General features: G+C 36.7%; 1 protein-coding gene across 2 annotated transcripts in view; it reads right to left on the reverse strand.

The window, feature by feature from the left end:
• The window catches only part of Rb1 (RB transcriptional corepressor 1), a 137,931-nt gene that overhangs the window by 79,925 nt on the left and 38,088 nt on the right, over positions 1-19,918 (reverse strand). For both annotated transcript variants that reach the window (XM_036199022.1, XM_036199021.1), the window contains exons 5-9: positions 17,978-18,016; positions 16,788-16,855; positions 11,369-11,479; positions 7,148-7,290; positions 5,468-5,545 (exon numbers count right to left, since the gene is read on the reverse strand). In XM_036199022.1, coding sequence (XP_036054915.1) covers positions 5,468-5,545; positions 7,148-7,290; positions 11,369-11,479; positions 16,788-16,855; positions 17,978-18,016 — 439 coding nt within the window. The remainder of the gene's footprint in view (positions 1-5,467; positions 5,546-7,147; positions 7,291-11,368; positions 11,480-16,787; positions 16,856-17,977; positions 18,017-19,918) is intronic.

Here is a 19,918-nt window from a genome sequence, read left to right on the forward strand (position 1 = left end):
CACTGCACTTATTAGAATTTAATGTAGCTAGACAAGGGTCATCAAATACCACAAAACAGTGCTGGCAACACAAACAGCCATCACAGGTGGAACATTTCCTATATAACATGTTTAGGACCAAAAGCATTTAACACTTTAGAGATTTTTTTTTTTAATTTTAGAATACTGGCAAATAAAACGAGTTATTTTAAGAATTGCGTCTAAGTAAAAAAATCCATTTAAGTCATAGAGGCATACGATTATATAAATAGTATGAAGGTACTTTTACATAACCTTTTAAAGTATTTTTTGTGTCCTAAGTAGAACTTTTCACTTGTGGTCATATTAGTGCTTAAAAACACCACCACCACATTTCAGTGTTTTCAATTTGGAAATCCCAATCTTATTCATAACTAGTTAATTGCTAAGAGTCTTCAAGCATGACATGTATCTTTCACTTTCAGTCTTCTACTATTTCTCAATATAAAATAAAACATTTCTCCAAACCCAATAAATCCTCTAAATTATAAATTTTAAACAATTTTTTAAAACCCTTTGGTACACTCCACTCTTTTTAATTTACTATCTTTGGCAAGAGAATTAGCCCAATTAGGTATCCTAATGTCATGGTTTGAATGATAATGGCTTCCATAAGATCATATACTTTAATACTTGACTTTCAGTTGGTAAACTGTTTGAGAAGGATTAGGAAGTGTAGCCTTTTTGGAGTAGGTGTGTCACTTGGGGTGAGCTTTGAGGTTTTAAAAGCCACCCAACTCTCAGTTAGCTCTTTCTGCTTCCTGGTTTTTTGTTTTGTTTTGTTTTGTTTTGTTTTTGTTGTTGTTGTTGTTGTCGTTGTTGTTGTTGTTGTTGTTTTTGGATGCAGATATATGCTTCCAGCTACTGCTCTGGTGCCATGCTCTTCACCAGGATGGTAATGAACTATAACTCTCTGGAACTGTGAGCCCCAAATGAAACATTTTCTTATATAAATTTCCTTGGTCAAGGTGTTTTGTCATGACAGCAGGAAAGTAATTAAAACACCTAATTAACATAATTTTACAATTTTCTTTCTATTGTACCTTTTCAATTACTAGAAACTAAACAATTTCTTGGTTCTGATGTCTTATTATCATGATTTAAAACCCAGTGTTCTACAGTCTGCTATGACTTTTCCCCCTTCTGTTGTTAGGGAAGAACCAAGAGTCAACACACATTCTACCACTAAATCAAGCCCTTAACTCCGAAGGGTTCTCTGCCTAGGCTGGTTTGTTACTGTCTGAGTGCTATGGATAGAGCCCCGGACAGTTCACATGCTTAGGTAGGCACTCTACCACAGAGCACACACCCTATCCCTTTCTGTGGCTTCCAAAGTCAATGTTTAACCTTGAGGGAACAAAAACTGCATTATAAAAAGAATGGGAGAAGAAATGCAAAAATGCAAATTGTATGTTTCCCTACATAAGTAAGCTTGACAGAATGGTTATTAATGCACAGATAAGATTAGTGACCACTCCTGCCCTACCTTGGAGAAACACAAACTAACAACTATCTGACTGACAATTATATATGCAATACTGAAAATGTAAAGTTTCTCTTAAGTTATCCACTTGAAACTAACCCTTTATAAACGGTGGGGGATTATCCTGAATGTTAACTCCCTTCAGAGTTTAGAATTGCATGGTTCCTAATGCCTAAGGTAGGAATAAGACTCCTAAAAGACCAGGTCTTAACTGTATTATGGAGTAATATTTTAAGGTGTGTTTATTTATATGTTTAACATGTTTATGCTGTGGTTTATTTGTTTAATGATGCAAAGATGTAGTGTACTCTTTTATGTTACATTTGTTTGACTCTGTAAAGCTGTGTTGCCTTGCCTGTCTAAAATACCTAATTGGCCTAATAAAGAGCTGAATGGCCAATAGCAAGGGAGGAGAGACAGTAGTTGGGACTGCCAGGCAGAGAGAATAAATAGGAGAAAAAGAGTAGAGGAGGGAGAGAGACAAGGAAAGGAGGAGGCAAGAGGCCAGCCACACAGCTAAACACAGAATAAGGAGGAAAGAAAAGATATGCAGAAATAGAAAAAGATAAAAGCCCAGAGGCAACAGGTAGACAGGATAGTTTAAGCTAAGAAAAGCTGGCTAGAAATAAGCTAAGCTAAGGGCAGGCATTCCTAAGAAAGAATAAATCTCCATGTGATTATCTGAGAGCTGGGTGATGGGCCTCCAAAGAGCTAAGAATAAAGAGTTTAAAACAAAAACAAACAAACAAACAAAAGCAACTACACAACTGGGCAGTGGTGGCACACTCCTTTAATCACAGCACTCAGGAGGTAGAGATAGGTGGATCTCTGAGTTTGAGGCCTGCCTGGTCTACGGAGTAATTTCTAGGACATCAGAGCTACACAGAGAAACTGTGTCTCAAATAAACCAAAAAAAAAAAAAAAAGGAGCCAATACTATCCTTCTTTGTTTTTCCATGTGGTAATGCAATCTCTTATATTCTAAGAGAATGAAACTTCTGCTGGACCTCATAGCCAAGGCTAATAATACAACTTCAGGTCACTTACAAATTAAGATTATTAGCCTACTGGACTCCAACTTTTGCTTAACCTGCCTTTAAGAGAAACTATAAATAATAACCAACCTTACTTGCCTTGGATTTACCATGTAAGCAACTTTTACAACCTAAGCTAATGCACAGTTCTAATTTTAAGTTACATACACTTCCATGCCTCTAACCTAAAATTCATATGTATCATTTACTGAAAGCAGCAAATACTGAAGTTGAAAACAACTTCTTAAAATCTGTAACAAAATTTCAAAGCAACCATTTATGAATATTGGTTGATAAACAATGGTATTTATCTGGATCAGTTGTGATTAGCTGGAATCCGTGACTTAATCCCTTGTAAACTGTTAAAGATGTCTGTCAAGTATCCCATTCCTTCCCCATGTGATCATTCTACACTGTTCAATAAACAGAGTAAAGCCCTTTGTTGGGGACAGATACCACTCACACACAGACACACACAGCTCAAACAAGAGACATACACAATCACAGATACAGAAACAGACAGAAACATACAGGGACAGACAGATTCACTGGACAGCCTTCAGGCAGGCATAGATTCAGACGCATCCAACAGACAAAAGTTTGGAAGATACAGTGAGTATGAAGCAGAAAATTCAAATCTGGACTCCCTCTTGGTGAAGCAACTCCAAGGAGAAGTGTTTTTATTTCTTTCCTTAATGAAACACTGATGCATTACTGGTAACTCACAATTAATCACTAATACATTATAATCTACACTTTCTGAGTCTATATTATTTTACTTAATATTATGATCTCAAGTTATACCCACTTTCCTACAAAGAGCATAAATACAGGCTTCTAAAAACTCACTGTGTATAGAGATCACATTTTCTTTATCCATTTGCCTGTTGATAGACATCTAGACCAAGATTCTATAACTTAGCTATTGTGGATAGAGTGGCAACAAGCATGGATGGATGTACAAGGATCTTTATGGTATGTTGGCATAGAGTCTTTGGGGCACACATCCAGAAGTGATACGGGTGGGTTGTATAGTAGTTTCATTTTTAATTTTCTCAGGACCTTCTTATTGGTTCCATCAAGACTAGACTAGTTATATTCCTATCAGGAATCTATATATTAGATTTATAAAGATTTATAGCTCCCAAGATTTCCTCTCATTCCATAGGCTGTCTCTTCATTCAATAGTTTCATTTGCTATACAGAGCCTTTTAGTCTCATTAAATTCCTGAGCTACTGGAGTCTTTCTTTTTTCCCAGAAAAATCATACCTTTATCTTAAAGTATTCCCCCTATGTTTTTCTGTAGAAGCCTCAGTTTCTGATCTTACATTACAAACCTTGATACAGTTTAATTTGTTTTTATATGATTTGAAGCAGGAGTCTAACTTCACTCTACGTGTAGCTTTCCCAGGTCACTTGTTTTGTTTTGTTGTTTTTTGTTTTTTTTTTTTTTCCCAAGACAGGGTTTCTCTGTGTAGCTTTGTGCCTTTCCTGGAATTCATTTGGTAGCCCAGGCTGGCCTCGAACTCACAGAGATCCGCCTGGCTCTGCTTCCCGAGTGCTGGGATTAAAGGCGTGTGCCACCACCGGCCGGCTCCAGGTCACTTGTTGAAGAAGCTATGTATTCTCATTTTGTTTTGGTATCTTGGTGACATTCCTTCCTTCCCTGAGCATAGGTGCAATGGGCAATGAATACATCCAGACCTGAGCTTTTCTAGTGGAGAGACTTATTACTGTTTCAGTATCACTGTTGGTAAGACATCTGCTTATATACTCTTGGTTTCATTTTCTTTTCTTTCTTTTTTTTTTTTAAGATTTATTTATTTATTATGTATACAGAAAAGGGTGCCAGATCTCATTACAGATGGTTGTGAGCTACCATGTGGTTTCTGGGAATTGAACTTAGGACCTCTGGAAGAGCAGTCAGTGCTCTTAACCTCTGAGCCATCTCTCCAGCCCATTGGTTTCATTTTCTAACTCATGTATGTCTTGAAATTTATCCATTTCTTCTAGATTTTCCAATTTATTGGAATATTAGTTTCCAAAGGTGCTCTAATGATCCTCTGATTTGTGTTGATGTCTGTTATGTTTCCTTTGCAATCTCTACTTTTATTAAGCTGGGTCTTTCTTCTGGTTCATTTGGCTCAAGGTTTGTCTATTCCATTTCATTTATCTTTTCAAAGAGTCAACTCTTGGTTTCACTGATTTCTTTGAATCAAAGAGAGAGCATGAGAACAGCAGGCTGGCCTCCAACTTAAACTCCAGATCCCCCAGTGCTCTGGGTACTAAACTGGAGGGCTGCACCACCGACCTGGCTCTCCCCTCAGTGTTCTATTTCCTAGTTTGCCTCTCCCACTAGCATCTTAAGGATACTGATTGAAAGTTCATCTCTGTACCTACATTATCTAGCACAACACTTGACACAGTGAACACATAACAAATACTAAGTGAACTCTTAAATTAAGAACTAGCTAACAATCCAAGTAAAAGAACCAGCAGCCTAGCTTTCTAATTCTATGCCTTCTGATAAAATTATGTTTACTTATACTTTTGAACCTATGTTTTTAAAAAACCTTGCTGGGCGGTGGTGGTACACACCTTTAATCCCAGCACTCCAGAGGCAGAGGCAGGCAGATTTCATAAGTTTGAGGTCAACCTGGTCTACAGAGTGGGTTCCAAGACAGCTGGGGCTACACAGAGAAACTCTGTCTCCAAAAACCAAAACCAAAACCAAAACCAAACAAAACAAATAAACAAAAAACTCTGTTACCATAGAAATGCTAACTTTACAATTATACTCAGCTAAGTTTACTTTGAGAATTAAACAACTGACATACAATAAATTTATCTTAGGAAATGTAAACAATAATCCCCCTTCCCCAAAGTCTTAAACAAACCATACTAATTTTAATTGAACTTTATTTCAAATTACCTCTGGAAGTCCATTAGATGATACAATTCCAAGTGAATTCATAAAAGGGATAAAGTTTTTGAAATAAACATTTTTCACCTGAAAAATATAGCATTCATATATATAAATCTAAGATTACAATAATAAGTAAGATATACTAAAATTTAAAACCAAGTCTAGTCTTGGTAACTGTTCACACTAAAGTATTAACTGACATTTACAGTACATTCAAACTAATGATATTGATTTATAACTGTTTCAATTATTTACTTTTAAATGCATACTTCTGAGCATAAAATAGTTAAAATGGAAGACTGTTAATGAAATAGGATCTATGGCATAAGGAGCCCTGAAACCAACCTTTCAAAGTGACCCTTAGAAACAGATCACCGGCTGCTCCAAGTGCAGTGAACTGTAGGATTCTAACTACTGCTCTTCTTGTACTAACTTTCTGTTCCAAACATTAGTCTACACTTGCTGATTTTTCTTTCTAACCAATTTGTTTTCTAACATTTGTTTTCTAATTAGTCCACACTTAACTGGGATATTTAGTAGTTAGTTAATTAGTATAATTAACCAACAGTTATATATCCATAAATACTATATTTAATCAATTGTCAATTAAAATACTGAAGTTTTTACTAGCTATACTTGAATCATAACTATGTAAACATTCTAAATTCTAAGAACAAATTCCTTAAGATGAAAAATTTATTTATCCTAATCCTCAAAGTAAAATGTAATTACTTATGGTACAAAAAAAAACAGGGAATTAGAAAAACACATTTACTACTATTTGTTCCCTTACGACTAACCAGCAGAATTGAGATAGCATTATTTCAGATACAATTGTCAACTTATTTATTTGTGGTAACTTGTGATTCTAGAAAGGTGAAAAGCAACCATTTAGGTTTCTATATAAAATTAATATAAACACAGAGATACATATTCATTACATTAGTAAGAACCACCGTTGTAAGGCCTAGATTATCTTGGAAATGTTTCTAATACTTAGAATTTTAAAGATGTAACACTTTACACATCTGGTGAGATGAATTGTAGACAAAATTTCAACAAATAAACTATGAGAGAAAGAATCTTTAAAATAAACAGAGCTCTGTGTCAGATGTCCTAAACTTTAGCAAAGGATCAGTGGGTGATGAGCAACTAGTCTCTGGAAACATGTTTAATCATTACCATAAAGCAGTGGGATGCATTATTTGTAAGAATCCTTTCAATTCCAAGTCTTAGACTCTTGGAAGAAAATAAGTAATTACTATGTGTGCATAAGTTCTCTACAACAGTTATTAACATCTGATATAGTATTTGGAAAGAGTCATAAAAGGCTAAACAGAAACTGAATGTTGGGTCACTCACACTAAAGTGAAACTAAGGTTTCTTGGCAGGGTGTTTTAAACACTAGGGATATTGGTAAATTCAATGGAATAGAAGAAGAAATGTATTTGAAAACTATTGTCTTCATGATACACATTCAGTAATTCCAGAAGGGGATATTTTCTTTAAAAGCTAAGTAAAAAAGTATGAAAACTAATTTTTTGCAAGTATTTTGCTCCTATAAAGTTGAAATGGTCCTAATTAAAAAATAAAAAAGCATGCTCACAACAAAGAGTATGTATTTTCAGGCAGACTTTGCATATATATCTACTTCAACTGTTTTAAAGAAAGAGTCAGAGAAATTACCTCATCTATATTACATTCATGTTCTTTACAGAGAACTTCAATAATTCTTGTATCATTTTCTAGTTGTTTTGCTATCCGGGCACTCCTGTTCTGACCTCTTCTGGGTGTTCGAGGTGAACCATTAATGGGTATTACAGCTGTTTCTGTAAAAATGGTAAATTAGATAAGAACAACTGTCCATTCCATACTGAAAAAATTAATGAATTTGGGCTGGGTATGTAGTTGAGTTGGTAGAGTACTTGCCTAGAAAAGTTTGAAACCCTGGGTTCAATTTCCATCACCACATACACCAGGAATGCTGGTACATACCTGTAATCCCAGCAGTTAGGAGGCAGAGGAAGAGTCACAGTTCAATACCATCCTTGTCTACATAGTGAGTTCAAGGCCAGCCTAGGTCACATGAGACCTCTATCTCAAAACAATTACTTACAATTAAATAAATTGTAAAATAAAATAAAATGACACTTTCTAATTATAATTAAGACAACATTAGAAATAATCCTTGTAGAATTTTATTCCATTTATTGTGGATCACTATATAATTAACAATTTAAACTTATTAATTAATACCTATTGGGTCTCCCCTTTAGTTTTATAGTGCTGACAATCAAATCCAGGGTCTCAGTGAATGCGATACAAATTCTCTATCACTGAGCCACAAACTGTCCTGAATGCCTGCTGTGATATATATGCTGTTATTAGTTTTGCAACTTACATTTTTCTTTTACTCCAAATGCCACCCCCAAAATGCTGTATCCCACAAACCCAGAGAAAGCCTGGTAAACAGATAATTTATAAATTACTTGTAAGTGTATTCTACTCAGTATGCATGATCAAAACTATTTCCTGGGCTGGTGAGATGTCTCAATGGACAAAGGCGCTTGCTGTCAAGGCCAACAACCTAAACCTAGTTCAATCCTTGGAATCCATACAGTTCAATGAAGAACTGACTCTTGCAAGTTTCCTTTAGCTTTCACACCCAGGCCCACACACAATCCTACTACCTTACAAACATACTAAAGAAGTATAAATGGTTTTTCTCTATTTTAGATCCTTAAAGTGAATAAGCAAATATTTATGAGTTCTATTTATAAACACAGTACAAAATGTTTAAGTATTAGCAAATTATAATGTATTTAAAAGCTGTAATGTAGGGGTCTGGAGAGATGACTCAGTGATTTAGAACACTGGCTGCTTTTCCAAAGGACTCAGGTTCAATTCCCAGTATCCACATGGTGGCTCACAACTATCTGTCCAGTTCCAGGTGATAGGATGCCCTCTTCTGGCCTGTACAGGCACCAAGCACATAAAGACACATAAACATACATGCTGGCAAAAGACATGTGCACATGACAAGCACAAACCATCTACTCTGATTATTTAAAAAATAAAGCATGAGGAAGTGAGGAGAAAGAAGCGGAACACTGGTGCTACACATCAAAACCAGGACCTTCTGTGCTCTACCATTGAACTACATCCACAAGCCAGGGCAGCATGTCTTAGAAGTGTAACAAGGCAGGCACAGTGAGTGGTGTATGCCTTCAATCACAGAGGCAGGAAGACCTCTGTGACTCTGAGGCCAGCATAGCAACATAGCAAGTTCCAGGACAGCATGGGCTACATAGTGAGAGCTTATCTCAAAAATAAAATGAAATAAAAAATTTTAAAAATTACAAGTTTATCAACCAATCACAAAGTAGAGATTTCATGTAAATTCTGATTCAGTCAGCCTACAGAAAAGACATTTTCATTGAATTTATGAGCTAACTGGAAATCTGAACACTTATAAAGTGTTGGTGGCATTAAACAGTAACTAATAGTTTTCAGATGCCATAATAGTACTTTTTTAAAAAGTCTTTTATCTTTTACAGATACATACACCAAGATGAAACCATATACAAGCTGGAGGAACCAATGGGATGTGAGGCTACAGACATGTCATAAACTATCTTCTGAAGTTGGTCATAAGTACATAGAGACAAGCTACATCTCTATTTGAAATCCCTATCACAAAAGCTAATTAAAAATTTACTGTACTCAGTCAGTTCAACTTCTCATGCTTGTTTCTCTTTAACAATGCACTTAAACAATAAAGTCCAGATCTGAATTATCTAAAGAAGAACAAAGACAGCAATCTGAATAAAGTAACACAATATACCAACTTATTTATCTTATTTGGGGGACAGGACCTCACTCGAAAGTCTTCCTTGGCTGTCCTGAAACAAGCTATGTAGTCCATCTTGTCTAGAACTAACAGATTGACCTGCCTCTGCCTTCGGGGGCTCTATTTACTATTTGCTATATATTTTAAATTTTCTCCTGCTTTGTATGTAGTTTATGCTAGTTTAAGTTTTCTGCCTCTTCTACCAACGAATCTTTAATACACTGTCAAAATTCTCCTCCAGATTTCCTTTTCCCATGAAGCCATTGTTCACAAGATGAAGTAGGCTTCCCTACTTCAGCCTCTTCAACGGCACGCATAGACTTACATTTTGGTCTGTTATCTATTTTAGTTCTTCTATTAGCACTTTCATCATTTCAGGAGATGGGAAGCAGCCTGTCCTCAGCTACGTTTACAATCCTGCTGTACAAAAGTGATTTCAAGGTCTTATTTTTTTTTAAAGATTTATTTATTTATTATGTATACAGAAGAGGGTGCCAGATCTCACTACAGATGGTTGTGAGCCACTATGTGGTTGCTGGGAATTGAACTCAGGACCTCTGGAAGAGCAGACCTCTGAGCCACCTCTCCAGCCCCATCAAGGTCTTACTTTTAAAGTGACTAAAACAACCAACCAAACACCACAACACACCCATAAGCTACACTTAATGCTGTCTATATCAGCAATAGTTACTTCCATTTAAATACTTTCCCATCCTTCTCACTACCCACTGAAACAGTATCAATTGGTTTATATAGAAAAGTCAGTTATGAAGCATATAATATCTAATATTAATTAAAAACTTAAATGGCTACTACAGAATGCCCCAGCCCTTTCTCAAGAGTTATGGATCAGATCTGTCTTGTCTTCTGCTCTACATTACTACAATCCCCTACATCTTCAAGGGAAACCTTTCCCCAGCCTTACCTACTCTTCATTTCAAGTACTACTTCTTTTCTATTCTATTTATTAGCCCTCCACTGCTACTACAAAATTTTTCTTTTTAATTTTTAAAACTTATTTTATTTTTAATTATGCATGTGTGTCCATGTGTCTCATGTGAGGGGTATATTTAAATGAGTGTAGTGCCCAGAAAGTCCAGAAGGCACTGGATCTTCCTGGGGCTAAAGTTATAGGAGGTTATGAACCAGCCAACATGGGTTCTGGGAACTGAACTCAGGTCCTTTGCAAGAACAGTATACACTCATAACCATTAAGCCATCCTTCTAACCCTTGTTTTAATTGTATTATTATTATTGTTGTTGTTGTTGTTGTTGTTGTTGTTATTGTGTGTGTGTATGTGTGCATGCATATGCATGAACATTGGGGTTCCAGGGCACACCTGTGGAGGTCAAAGAAAAACTTTCAGAAATCAATTCTTTCCTTCCACCATGAATTCTGGGCATCAGACTCAGGTTGTTAGGCTTGTACACCTCACTGGTCCTGAAAAAATTTTCATATCTCTGGACCTCCCAAAACATTTGCTTTGTTTTGATTAACCCAGAGCACTTCCTACTACATTCTTAATTATTTGTTCAAAGTTTTATCTTTTTTCTATAACCCACACTACTTGAAGGTTGCTGTCATTTGAATCTGGAAATGTCCAGACCCATGTGTTACTCTTGGTCCCCAGCTTGCAGGTATCAGTAGAGTCTAAGGAGCTGGAGGATGACTACAGTGCATCTCTTGAAGAATAATAGGACTCCACCCTCTTCCTACTCTCTTCCACAACTCCAACAAAAGTTGAACAGTTTTACTCCACTGCAGATGTCTATCATGATGTGCTGCTCCCCCACTACAGACTCCACAGCAAAGGGCCAATTGACTGTGGACTGGAAGCTCCCAAACTGTGGGCTAAAAACAAGTTGATCACATCTCAGTAAATTGATCACATCAGGTACTGTTATAGTCAAGCAAAGCTGAGAGCAAATACACAGTCCACTCCTGATTAATGTTTTATTATCCATTCCATTTGAGGACTACACTAGACCTGCAAGACAGTCCATAATGAACTGCTGAAGCTAAAGGAGAAGAACATTACATTGTTTACAATACTTACTGTATGGTTCTCTGAGTAGTGCAGGAGGCGAGAACTTAATAAAATAGTCAACTACACACAGCATTAACTGAAATGAGATTACCAGATCATCTTCCATTTGTAATACTTCTCCTAAAAATGAAAAAGATCCACATTTAAACATTTAAAAATTACATTTATCTATTATTTACTTACCCGTGTGTGTGTGTGCACATTTGTGAGCATGTGTGTGTGTGTGTGTGTGTGCATGTATGTGCATGTATGTGCACATCTGTGAGCATGTGTGTGTGTGTGTGTGCATGTATGTGCACATCTGTGAGCATGTGTGTGTGTGTGTGTGCACATCTGTGAGCATGTGTGTGTGTGTGTGTGTGTGTGTACATCTGTGAGCATGTGTGTGTGTGTGTGTGTGTGTGTGCACTACACTGCACATGTGGAAGAGGACAACCTGAAGAAATAAGTTACCTTCTTTACCATGTGGGTCTCAGTGACTGAACTCAGGCTGCCTGGTTGATGGCAAGTGTCTTTACATGCCTAGCCATCTCATAGCTCAAGATTCACATTTTTAAGAGAAGTTAGAGACTGGTACCTTTAAGTCAGAGAAAAATGTGAGTAATGATATATCCCTATGCTCATTCATTTGCTAATCACTAGAGCCATGATAAGACTTTTCTTTGCAAAAAAAAAAAAAAAAAAAAAAACAAATAAAAAATGAGATTTAAGACAGAAATGAAATTTGAAATTTAGGTAGTGTTAATCTACCCTCAGAACTTTAAGATTAAGGGTTATAATAATTGATTTTCATTAAAATCATTTGTCATGAACCAGGCAGTTGGTGGTATATGCCTTTAGTCCCAGGACTCAAGAGGCAGAGGCAGGCGGATCTCTGTGAGTTCAAGGCCAGCCTATTTTATAAAGTGAGTTACAGGACAGTCAGGGCTACACAGAGAAACCCTATCTCAAAAAAACGAAAAAAATTTAAAAATTACTTGGCATTACCTTTTATAAAATTTACTTCCCATTTTGGTGTGACCTACAGAACTCATCACCTCCAGAAACCATGTTGAAGCATGATGCATGCTAATTTTTCATTCTAAATATTTATAAAAAAGTATCTCATATGCTCAATTTAACCCCCCACAAAATGTTACACTAACCAAAATTATCAAGAAATAACAAACTCAAGTCAGGTGATGATGGCACACCCCTTTAATCCCAGCAATTGGAAGGCAAAGGTAGGCAGATCTCTGTGAGGCCATGCTAGTTCTAGGACAGCTAGGGCTACACAGAGAAACTCTGTCTCGAAAAACAAAACAACCAACCAAAAACTCATAACCAAACTCAGAATATAATTATAAGGTTGTCTCTAAATAATTATTGCACATAATATCCTAACAGTTTGTGTAACATACATACATATGTAACTTAAAATAATAAGTGTATGTAACATGTATAGCATACAATTACAAGGCTTGTAGAAATAAATACATATAATAGGTACCTATATATAATGTAAATTATGATCAAATCCAGAAAATGCCTATTTGCTTATGGCTCTTTATTTTTAAGAAAGACATGTAGGGGTCAGAGAGATTGCTCGTGGTTAACAGCACTTGCTGCTCCTGCAGAAGACCCAGGTCAGGCTCCCTGTATCCATAATGGTAGCTCACAAGTGTCTGCAATTCTCAATTCAAAGAAACCAATGTCCTCTCTGGCCTACACAGGTACCAGGCATACATGTAGTACATATACATATGTGCAAGCAAAACACTAATATGCACAAGATTTAAAAAAAAGTATTTTTTAAATAAAGGAGAAGTTTAATTTGATTCACTTTCTACCTTTGGGGTATCTGCTAAGCTACTAATAGTAACAACAAATACTGCAAAATGGATAACCCTGTATCAGGTTGGTATTTTGGGTCCATATGTTTGCAGTGAATTCATTGAAGAAATACCACAGGGGGTGTAAACAATGACGAAGAAATATGTGATATGAAAATGTCACTAGAAAACTCATTAACTTGTATGCTAACTGAAAGTTAGCGATGGTGAAGAAACAGGTGAAGTTTGTTTTCAGGCACGTCCAAGTAAGAAGAGCAGAGGAAAGTCAGATGAACGCCTCTCCACTCTAACAACACTCTGAAGGGGAAACACACATTAGCCAAGTGCTAGCAGTAGCAATACCAAATCTGGAACAACTCTCCAGCAGGATGCTCATCTTTTTCACCTTCTGGCTTGGAGGGAGAAATAACTGTTAGGAACATAAAAGGGAAGTAAACGTGATGGCTGGCTGCCCAGCACAGAGATTCCAGTATACTGCACTGACTGGGAAAAGAGTGAAGTATAGCATTTATTTAAAGAAGACTCAGAACCTCAAAGGCTCACAGCACTTCAGATGAATTCTCTATCCTCGTCCTTACCTTCTGATTAAAAGCAGCATAAAGCCAGTTTACAGTACACTGTAATTCTCTGGGGAATACAAACTAACCCCACATGAAGTATAAAGGGGAATGAAGGGAGGGTCTCAAAGAAAACATTAGCCACGCCAGATGGTGATAGTGTATGCCTTTAATCCCAGCACTCGGGAGGCAGAGCCAGGCAAATGTCTGTGAGTTCAAGTCCAGCCTGGTCTACAGAGCGAGATCCAGGGCAGGAACCAAAACTACACAGAAACCCTGTCTCAAAAAACCAAAAAAGAAAAGAAAAGAAAAAATATTAGCCACATCACGTCCCCTAAGATGAAGGAATAAAGCATATACTAAAGAAAAAGTAAACTCTCAAAAAGTGAAAAAAAAATCAGAGAATCTAATAGGAAGAAAATACTTTGATAAACAAACAAATAAGCAAGCCATCCTGCATTATGGTGAACTCCCAGTACTTGGGATGCCGGGCAGAAAGATCACTATGACAAAGGTAGTCTGGGTCACATGTCAAGAACTTGCCTTCAAACAAATGAACAAACAAACAGAAGCTCACTGATCTCAATTGATATAAAAACAAGGAGTCAGATGAGCTAAGAACAAATTAGGAACAAATAACACCATTACAAAAAGAGTTCAAGTCAAAACAAAAGATAAAAAGAACCTACACATAATACAAAGTTGGAGCTGCAGCTCAGTGGCAGAGCATTTGCCTGGCATTCATGAAGCTTTGGGCTCATTTCCCAGCATTGCCAAAAAGACAAAAAGAAAAATAATTAAAATAGAGAAAACAGATATGGAGAACAAAACAACCTGATAAAACGTTTGAAGAAAACCTAACTGAATAAAATAACACCTTAAAATATAACATTAAGATGTCTCAGAAAAGAAGAGATGCCTAGTTGTTTTTTTTTTTAAGGTATTGCAACACAAATGAATGCAGAATGATACAAATCAATAGATATCCTAGTAAAGGTATTAAATCTAATAGTTAAGTTTCATTTTCTACTGTTTTCTGCATGTGAGCCTTTGCCTGCCTCCATGCCTGGTGCCGTGACGGCCAGAGGAGGGTAATACACACACTGGCAGATTGTGAGCTGCCATGGGGAATGAAGGCAGGCTCTGCTGCAAGTGCTTTAGTTATTGAGCTATCTCTTCAGACCTAAACCTCAAGTTTAAAAAAGAACTCATTAAGTATTCAGCAACTAAATGACAGGAGGAAATTAAGCGAGCCTCAGATTTCTCAAAATCAACATTCAATACTAGAAAATATTGCCTTAAGGGACAAAATGACTCAAGAACAGGATTGACAGTCAAGTTGTCTTTCGAGTATAATTACTGTGGACATTCTTCATTAACATGTGAAACATATGGACTATGACATCAAAGGGCCTAGTTTTTTAAATTCTATGAGTGGAGAGATGGCTCAGCAGGTAAAAGTACTTGTCACCAAGCCTGAGGCGTACACATACAATAAGTAAACAAACGAAGGAGACAATTTTAAATCCTTGATGACACAATCCAGCTAGCTAAGAAATGGATCAAAATCAAAAACTCAGAAACAGAGAAGCTATAATAAAGTAGTAATAATGGGCACAGAATGCATTTAAATACTGAACTGAGACTAAAGGCATGTAGAAACTATAATTACAGATGAACAGATGTTATAGTCTTTGATAATGAAATGAAAACAATAGAATGTATCAATTATAAAGTGGGGAGAGGGAGGAGGATGTGCTGAGAGATTATTATCATAGTTTTTCCAAGTAGATTAATATACACTGCTGTGGAATTCCCTCTTCCTATCTATGGCCATAACACCCTGAACATGCCCGATCTCATCTGATCTCAGCGCTAAGCAGGGCAGGGCCTAGTTAGCAGTTGAATAGACGAAATCCCTCTTCCCTAATGGTACTGTGATGGTGTGATGGTTTGCATGAAAATGGCCCCCATAGACTCAGAGGGAGTGGCATTATTAGGAAGTGTGGCCTTGCTGTAGGAAGTGTGTCACAGTGGGTGGGTGGGCTTTGGGGTCTCAGATGCTCAAGCCAGGCCCAATGTCTCACTTTCTCTTCCTGCAGCCTGTGCATCCAGATATAGAACTCTCAGCTCCTCTCCAGCACCATGTCTGCCTGCATGGCACCATGCTTCCTGACATGATGATAATGGACTAAACCCTGGAACTGTAAGCCAGTCTCAAATAAATGTTTTCCTTATAAGATTTGTTGTGGTCACGCTATCTCTTCACAGCAATAGAAAACCTAACTAAGACAAATGGGATGGGATTCAGGCTGTTGTCCATCAGCACAGTATACTGGATTCTCATATTTATTGACTACTCTCATCAGTCTCTACTTTCTCTAAGTCAGAAGAAGAAAAATAGGAGCATTCACCATGAATTTGGTACTAGCATGTAACCACTACATTTTTCCTTTTTCATTGTATTAACATTATCAAAATACAAGGCTAAAAAATAAAAATAAAGATATAACATGGAATATTTTAAGAAATATCGCTGGGGGGTGGTGGCGCACGCCTTTAATCCTAGCACTCAAGAGGCAGGGGCAGGTGGATCTCTGTGAGTTTGAGGCTAGCCTGGTCTACAAAGTGAGTTCCAGGAAAGGCGCAAAGCTACACAGAGAAACCCTGTCTCGAAAAACCAAAAAAAGAAAAAGAAAAAAGAAATATCATGTAAGATGACTAAACACTTAATATTTCTACTGATTACTTTTATTAAATTTTAAAATCACTAGGCACTGACCTCCATCCCCAGCACTCCTAAAAAGGAAAATGTAAATAAAACAGAAGAGAAAGGAGGGACTAGGAGGAAAGGATAGGAAATGAAACATTTCTAATAATGTCCCTATTATCATAACTACAAAAATGGTTTACAGTTAATAAGCCACACAGGGAATATACAGAAGGATACATTAATTTAATAAAATTTTCATACTATTCCAAATGAGCAACTTAATAATTATATCTGACACATCAGCATGCAAAAACATGTTCATTTACCTTTAGCTAGCAAAAAGGTGATCCAAGAAATTTTTAGCACCAACATAGAATTTATTTCAGTAGATATCCTGGTAAAAAAAAAAAAATACAAAGCAATAAAAAAGTTAGACACTGACAAAGTTTTCAGTGTTACTTTAAATAGTTTGTTTTGTTTTAGATTGTAGACTAGAGTTAAATAAATACACAATGGAATGCAACCCTCTTTAAAAGCACAATTTACACCTGAACTCAATTTATCTCAGTTCATTTGGTGTGCCTACCAAAAAATTTATTCTAACCTAAAATTATATAAAGCCCAAGGAACTTTGATGTAATTTGTTTCTAGTTACCTTTATACTTGTTTGCTCTTTTGTTTTCTAGTTATGATGAACAATGTAAGCAGAAAGAAAAAAAAAAGAATTAAGGTGGCTTTGGTTTAGCAGCACTTTGCCTTGAGAATTTTTCCATAGAATGGTCATTCATTAGAATTAGCAAGTTTATATAAGTTGATAAATGCACAACCTGCATTTCTATGCTGCTGCTCTAATGGGGCAGAAAAATCTCCAGGACTACTTGATCTGTTTCCAGAGAAGAACATGGTGGTAGACGTTTTCAAGATAATTTAGGACTTGTAATTGAGATTTGTATGTTGAGATTGTGTGTGTGTGTGTGTGTGTGTGTGTGTGTGTGTGTGTGTGTGTGTTTTGCCTACATGTGTGTCTGTGAACCACTTGTATGCCAGGTGCTTGCAGAGGCCAGAAGAGGTCATGAGATGCCATGGCACTGGAGATACAGACAGATGTGGGCCATTGTGTGGGTGCTGGGAATGAAGCCTGGATTCTCTGGAAGGAGTGTTCTTAAGCAGGGCCTTCTCTCCAGCCCCCTAATGTAGAATGTATTTGTTCTTATACAAAATTATGCAGAGCCTTGTTAATACAATCCCTGTGATAGATCCTCAGTATTTAATGAATGGACTGCATTTTCCCCAGAAAAGTGACAGAGAACACCAAATCAATTTCCAGCTAATTAGTTCTCCTTTGCAATATAAGGCATGCATTTTCAGAGCAGTTTAAGCAGGCAGGATTTTATCACCTCAATTTATAAAGTAGTATGTTTTTATCACCCAAAAGTAACCCTAGTAGTATCAGTATGTCTGAGATAAGTCATGAAAAAAAATTTTAGTGAAAAGTAACATGCTTTCAACTACTTACACACTGCTTGGTTGTGTCAAATATATAAGTTCACATGTCCTGAAAGGAATATATAATTTCATTATCATTATGTCTTTTTAAAAGTAACTTTTGAAGTACTACTGCAGCAATGAATCGTGAGCATTCTAAAACAAAGGTAAAATACATCTACCCACTACAGAATCATTTTACATCACAGTGTCCTAATTACAAAAGGACTGGCTTCTGTCACGGACTTTTAAATCAAAACTGATGATAAAATCAAAATCTCAGGTCAGTGGATAACTAATGACTATCTAACTAGCAAGTCATCTATATCCATATAGTTCATCCTGTAATAAAAAAGCTTCGGCATCACAATTTTCATACTCCAGAAAATCATACAAGTAAGATGGGAAAAGAAAACCTTGGTTTGATTCAGGACCAGCAACATTAAAGCTAAATGATTCCATAAAACTGGTCAATTAAAAAAATATAAATTCCTTTTACAAAGTCCAGGGTGGCCTTCTAAGGACAAAGCAGACTAAGTCATTCCCCAGAATAGAATCATTCATCAATTTCCAGTGCCTGCAGGCACAGTCCTAGTTCACTGCCAATCAGACCCTTCCTACCTTCAACATGTTCAGACCCAGCAGTTCAAAGGATACCCTGCTACGGTGTTTGGTGTTGTGTACACACTCATCACATGCTTAGTTTGCCTGGTTCCAGTCCCCACTCATTTTGCTTAATACGTCTCTATTTTTGCTTCATCTCTAGCTTTTTTTCTTAGTCAAAATCACCAGTACTGGGGTTACCCTTTTCACCTAGCTAAGATATACAATATATTACATCTTTTCTACTTAAATACAATACTCTACAACAGAGCATCACAATCATTACTGCATTTATTTTTCTTTTTCATGTGTACATGTTGTGGTGTACACATGTTTGGGTTGGTACAGATATGTGCATATATGTGGAGGCCTGAGGTTGATGTCAAGAATCTTCCTCAATTGTTCTTTCATCTTATTCTTTGAGGAAGGGTCACTCAATCAAACCCAGGTCATGGATATAGCAGGGTACTAATGGTTATCCTTGATGTAGTTTGTTAATTTATTTTTTGACAAAACAGCTGATATCATAAAGTTTCTTAAAGTATACTCCATAAAATTCTTCTTTCATAAGACCTTATGTTTAATACTGTTATAGGTTGAATGTGAAATATCCCCAATAGGATCACACTTGAGAAAGAGTCACTCAGATGCCCTTGAGGCTTTAGTAGCCCAGACCCACTTCCTGTTCGTGGACTCTGCTTCCTTTTATGGATGCCCTGCCACCATGATTGCTGGGGCTGCCACATCTTCCCTACTATGAGACATTGTAGCCCTTGGAACTGTAGATGGGAATAATTCCTTTCTCCCTCAAGTTGTTTTTGTTGGGGGTATTTTATCACAGCAACAGAGTAACTGAGACAAATATATGTGTATAATCTGTTTAGAAAATGCTGAACTGAACCAAACAGATCAATTCTACCAAACTTCTCAACACCTTGCATCACCTTGGTACTTTGTGACTGTCTAAGGGGATACAGAATGAAAATACAACATTATGCAGTGCTTTCCAGACAATGTCTTTTTTCTTGTTTTGAAAGCTAATATTTGGGCCTGCAAGATAGCTCAGCTGGTAACGTGCTTGCTGCTGGGCCTGACAACCTGATTTTGAAAATGGGACCAAATAGTAGAAGGAGAGGGCCAACACCTCCAAGTGCCCTCTAACCTCCAATCTGTGTCATGGTGCATTTTCCCACTTGAAAGCTAATATTCATGAAAAGCTTATGTTTATACAAAGCCACTGAACAAAAGCACTATTTATGTATTACCTCATTTAATATACTAAACACTTAACAGGTATGTGACGGCTATTTTTTTTTTTTTATTACATATACAGCATGTATCTCTGCAGGCCAGAAGAAGGCACTAGATT

This window comes from Onychomys torridus, chromosome 9, assembly GCF_903995425.1.
Source record: "Onychomys torridus chromosome 9, mOncTor1.1, whole genome shotgun sequence".
NCBI classification, from domain to species: Eukaryota; Metazoa; Chordata; class Mammalia; order Rodentia; family Cricetidae; genus Onychomys; species Onychomys torridus.